Source organism: Galeopterus variegatus, unplaced genomic scaffold (genome assembly GCF_000696425.1).
Source record: "Galeopterus variegatus unplaced genomic scaffold, G_variegatus-3.0.2 Scaffold3814, whole genome shotgun sequence".
Classification (NCBI taxonomy): domain Eukaryota; kingdom Metazoa; phylum Chordata; class Mammalia; order Dermoptera; family Cynocephalidae; genus Galeopterus; species Galeopterus variegatus.
This window is the reverse complement of record NW_007729925.1, coordinates 171,569-176,783: the sequence shown is the minus strand read 5'-3', so window position 1 is coordinate 176,783 and position 5,215 is coordinate 171,569. Positions and strand designations below refer to the sequence as shown.

Sequence of the window (5,215 nt, the reverse complement as noted above, 5' to 3'; positions counted from 1 at the left end):
TCTTTGACTAATAAAAATAAACCCAGAAGTTATTGTTTTTCTACAAGGGGTCTTCAAAAAGCTTATGGAAAGATTTGTATTTTTTAATTTCACTTTTCCATGAACTTTTTTGAAGTACCTTTTTATTTAAAAACCTCAATCTAAAAAGGTTTAAGAATGAAGGATAATGAATTTCTGTTTTCACACTTTAATTTGGTTATGGTCTTCTTGCCTTTGACCTAGAGCAGTATCTTCTTGTGATAAAGAACCCCTTACATACAGTGCAGTCTTTTTTAACATGTGCTGATGTACTGCTAATGATTTAGGGGATATTTTTAGATGGTATTCAGGTGAACGTTTAAATTATGATAGGAATTTTAATGCTGATTAGGGAAATGTATAATCTAACATATCAAATTGACAGGTTCACAGGTTTTAATAGTTTACGGTAATAAAATGTTTCTAAAAAGTGAGTGAGATACTGAAACATGCTCTAGCAGGGATTAACCTTGAAACCATTATGCAAAGTGAAATAAGACAGACACAAAAGGACAATTATTGTACCATTCCACTTATGAGGTTCCTAGGGTAGTCAAATTTATAGAGACAGAAAGTAAAATAAAGGTTACCCCAGGGGCTGGGGGAAAGAGAGGAATGGGGAATTATTGTTTAGTGGGTACAGCTTTTCTGTTTGGGGTGATGAAATGTTCTGGAAATGGATAGTGGTGTTGATTGTACAACTGTGTGAATGTGTGTACTGCCACTGAATAGTACACTTAAAAATGGTTAAAATGGGAAATTTTATGATATGTATATTTTAACCACAGTTTTAAAAAGGGGGGCAGGAATGGAGTGAGAGGAGTGTGTGTGTGTGTGTAGATTCAAAAAAAAGTGAATTGAGAAAAATATTAAATAGTGGTATAGGCACTTGGCACATGGAAAAATGTTGATGGTGGTATACAAATTATTGAGGTTTGGGAAACACTGGAACAGAGGAAAGATAGTGGACTAGGGAGACATGGCCTGTATTCCATTCTCACCTCTGCCATGATCTAGTAGGTGGGCTTGTACTTGACTCTTACCTAAGCATATTAGATCAGAAACCAAGACCTCTAAGACTATTTGCTATGCTAAAGTTCTCCAATTTAGTGTTGTACCCTTGGGTTCTTTAATCAGATGACCTAGTTTGCCTATTTAATAGAATTTTCTCCTTTCAGTGATAAAACTGAAAAAGAGAAAATGCATATTTAGAATTTTAAACATGACATTAGCATTTAAAATCATTTAAGAACCATAATATCATAATAACAGTAGATGAAAAGGAAAAAAAAAATCACCCGTAAACTTGCTGGTCTAGCAAACTCTTTTTTTATGTGTCTGTTATGTATTCTTTGTCTAGACTGCCATATTAGTTTTGTGTAGTTGTAATCAGTTTTGCTTTTATAGATCAGTTTTTTGGCAGCAGTCTTCAAATATTAATTTACATTTCATTCCTTAGATTATGATTACACTTAGCAAATGAAATTTGCATTAGCATGTATTTCTGCATCTTGTTTTATTTATCTGTCCACGTGCCTGTATCACATTGTTTTAGTGAGAGACGTTTTATAAGATGTTTTAATATCTGATAGGACTAGCACTTTCCCCCAATCATTGCTCTGCCTTTTTAGGGTTTTTCTATCTATTTTTGCTTGTTTATTCTTTCAAATTAACTTTCTAATCAACTTGTCTTGCTTCAGGAAAAAATAAAAGCCTAAAGGTATTTTTATTAGGATTGCATTAAATTAATTATCTTAGGGAGAACCAGTACTTTTATATGTTGATGCTTCCTTTCCGTGAATATGATTTGTCTTTCCTGTTGTTCACTTCACTTATTTCAGGAATGTTTTATAGTTTTCCTCATACAGGTTTTATAATGTTTTTGTTGTTAAATTAAGCCTATTTTAATTTTTGCTGTTGTAAATGAGGTCTTCTTTTCTATTTTTGCTCTCTTTTTTCCATTCATTATTTCTTCTTACTGTTGTTGTATATGTGAAGACTTGATTTCTGTCTGTTAATTTTACATACTGCTGTTTTACTAAATTTTCTTATTGTTTGGAATAGTTTTTCCACAGATTCTTTTGGGTTTTTCAGTTAAGTATATTATTTGCAAATAATAGCAATAGTCTCTCCCACCCTGCTGGTATCCCCACTTGTTATGCCCCTCATTGCTTTCTCTTGTCTAATTGCATTGGTCAGTACCTACATAAAGTTATATAGTAGTGGAGACCTTATTTTTCTTGACTTTATTTTGAAAAGCCTTTAGTGTTTCCCCATTAAAGTGTTGGCTTTTTAAAAAAAACAGATACATATATATAAAGATGGAATTTATATGCCGCAGCACTCACCCACTACAACTATACAATTCAATTATTTTTTTTCTTTAGTAAATTTATAGGGTTGTGCAGTCATCACCACAATTTAGTTGTAGAACATTTCCATCATTCCATAAAGTTCCCCTGTGTCCTTTTACAGTGACTTTTATGTATATGAGGGTATATTTATACATATATTTGTGTGTGTGTATGTGCATATATGTATGTCCTACACCTGTATAAATATGTATGTATATATTTTATCATTTAAGGAAGTATTCATTAATTCCTATTTTGTTGGCTGTTTTTAATACAAATGAATAGTGTTTGAAAGTTTTCTTTTTGGCAGTGCATACATGGCTAGATCAGAAGCTCAGGTAGTAGTTTTTATATAGTGAAATAGAAAATCTTGTTACAGTAAAATATGGCAATATTGAAATAACATTTTTATCCTAAGAGGAAAGGAAGATGGCATTTCTTATTCTGAAACGTTTGGTTCCATGTTGTTTGTTAAAGAATATGGCATTCCCTGTGGATATGCTGGATAATTGCAGTCATGAGGAATTGGAAAATTCTGCTGAAGATTACATGTCAGATTTAAGGTGTGGGGACCCTGAAAATCCAGAGTGTTTTTCTCTTCTCAATATTACGGTAAGATGTCTGTGTGATTTTTATCCATCTCTTTGGTCTAGTATACATGTGAAATTATTATCCTTTAAAAAAATCATTTTAAATTATTAACTATTCACTTGAAATCTTCATCAGAAATCTGTTCATTAAACTGGGTAAATATTGGTTGATTAGTAGACCAGCATTTTGATCAGTTTTTAGAAAGACAAACTCGACAGGTTATTGCTTAATAATTGTCTTTATGCCTTTAAAATTATGAGTAAGAAGTTTGCCAGTTTTGCTAAGACTGGTTGCCATATTTGAGCTAACTCAAATTTACAATAGATTGGAATTTGTGAGTTTAGAAAATTTTTTAATTAAGAAAAATCATGCAAAACATGACATTTGTGTCATGAATCTTTTCTTATTATAAAATAGTGAAATCAAATTTTTTAGTTAGTAAGTCATGATATATTGTGATAGAAAGATCATTAGAGTTGGAATCATTCGAGTTCCACTGTGAACTGAGATGGGCAAATTCTTTTAACCTTTCTAGGCCTCAGATAATCTGGAAATGATGTTGATTTAAAGGATTTTTAAAAGTTTTGCCCAACACCAATATTTTGTAATCCTCTGGACTGTAATATTACCTCTAAATAGTGAATTAGTGTTGGATTAATGAAGGCAGAGAAATCTTAAAATATTGCATGTATCTTGCTAGAAAAATAAATTTACGTAACTGGTTTCTTTTCCAAGAAAATGGAATATGTTCCCTTTAATTAGTCTAACAGATGATAAACCATAATTTTTTTTTAATGACTTTATGGGCCCCATATCATGGCTTTTGTTTTTATTCAGATGTGTGGTTAGAACACAGTGATATTTATTGAAATAAATTTTCATTTTTTCCGTAATAAAATTCTTCTAAAAGGGAAGTCTGTTTTATTTATTCTTTCTTTAGAGGCTAGAAATATCATCTCCTATGAAATTAAGTTATATAATTAAAATTAATGTGGGAAAAGTTTAATACTTTGGTAAAAGATTGGTGTTTTTCTCATGTGTTTTCTCAACAGACTAGACTGTTCACTAATCTTTAATCAATTGTCATTGCAGATTCCTATTAGCCTGTCAAATGTAGGCTTTGTACCTCTTTATGGTGGAGATCAGACCCGGAAAGTTCTTGCCCTTTTTGCACCTGAGGACTCACTCACAGGTCTTTTTTTTGCTTCATTTTTGTAAACTGAGAAATTTTTCTCCAAACCGTTAGAAATTTATTGAAAAGGTAGCTATGAAGGAGTTTGGTTTTTTGCAAAACTTCTTTCAAATTCTAATTTTAAGAAAATATAATTCTCAGTTGCTTGTAATTAAATGTTTAATGGATGAAATAAAATAAAAATGGTATAAATGATACCACATAATATTATAAAGTATGCGTATATTTAAGAGTATTTACGTAAACCTTACCAAATAGTGATATGGTGTATTTTAAGACTTAAATGTTAATGATCATTTATTCTGTTTTAGCTGTAGCTCTTTACCTTGCTGATCAGTGGTGGGCTATTGATGATATTGTGAAAACATCTACCCCTTCTAGAGAGGGGCTTAAGCAGGTAACAAGATCTTGTTATTTTGGAAGTGTTTCTAATAAGACCATTTCACAATGTTTCCTATATTTCATTTATTTGTTTGTTTACAATGTTTCCTATAAACAGTGGTGGTTTTTGAAATTATCGAGCTGTTCCCAATCTTTATATTATCAGATTATATTAAACCCCTAGAGTTTAATTCTTATGATGAAACTGGCACTCAGGTTGGGCTTCCTCAATTTTATGTGATTCTGAAAGTATCTGAGAATTGGGTGAGGAAGAATGAATTACCTGTGGGTTAGTTAAGCTGTGGCTATCTTTATACACTTTAGCTTCTGATTTTTATTTTTCTTTCATTTTTTTTGCAGCCGATGTGATTTTTTTTTTTTTAATTTGGTAGAGGAAAAGCTAGTTCTCTCAGTGTGGTTGCTTAGCTTCTCTGTTTCTAGGAAAGACTGACTAGGAAATGTTCTTATTAGTAGGACCTCCTTGGGTGGTCTGTACTGTGTTCTAAACAGTGGACTTCTCCAGGTTTGGGAGAAAGCAAGCTTTCAGCCTATGCAGGGTTATAGTAGAAGCCAACTGACTGAAGCGGGTTGCCGGAGGGAAGCCGTTTTTCATGCTGGAGGTGAAAGGGTTTAAGAGGACATCTCTGGTGCTCTGGTTATTAGAGGATAAAAAGAACAG

The 5,215-nt window shown here is 32.1% G+C and overlaps 1 protein-coding gene across 1 annotated transcript in view; it reads left to right on the top strand.

The window, feature by feature from the left end:
* Window positions 1-5,215, top strand: part of FAM169A (family with sequence similarity 169, member A) — a 68,525-nt gene that overhangs the window by 9,263 nt on the left and 54,047 nt on the right. Inside the window, exons 2-4 of the mRNA XM_008586055.1 lie at window positions 2,850-2,984; window positions 4,056-4,155; window positions 4,467-4,552. Coding sequence (XP_008584277.1) covers window positions 2,853-2,984; window positions 4,056-4,155; window positions 4,467-4,552 — 318 coding nt within the window. The 5' untranslated portion in view covers window positions 2,850-2,852. The remainder of the gene's footprint in view (window positions 1-2,849; window positions 2,985-4,055; window positions 4,156-4,466; window positions 4,553-5,215) is intronic.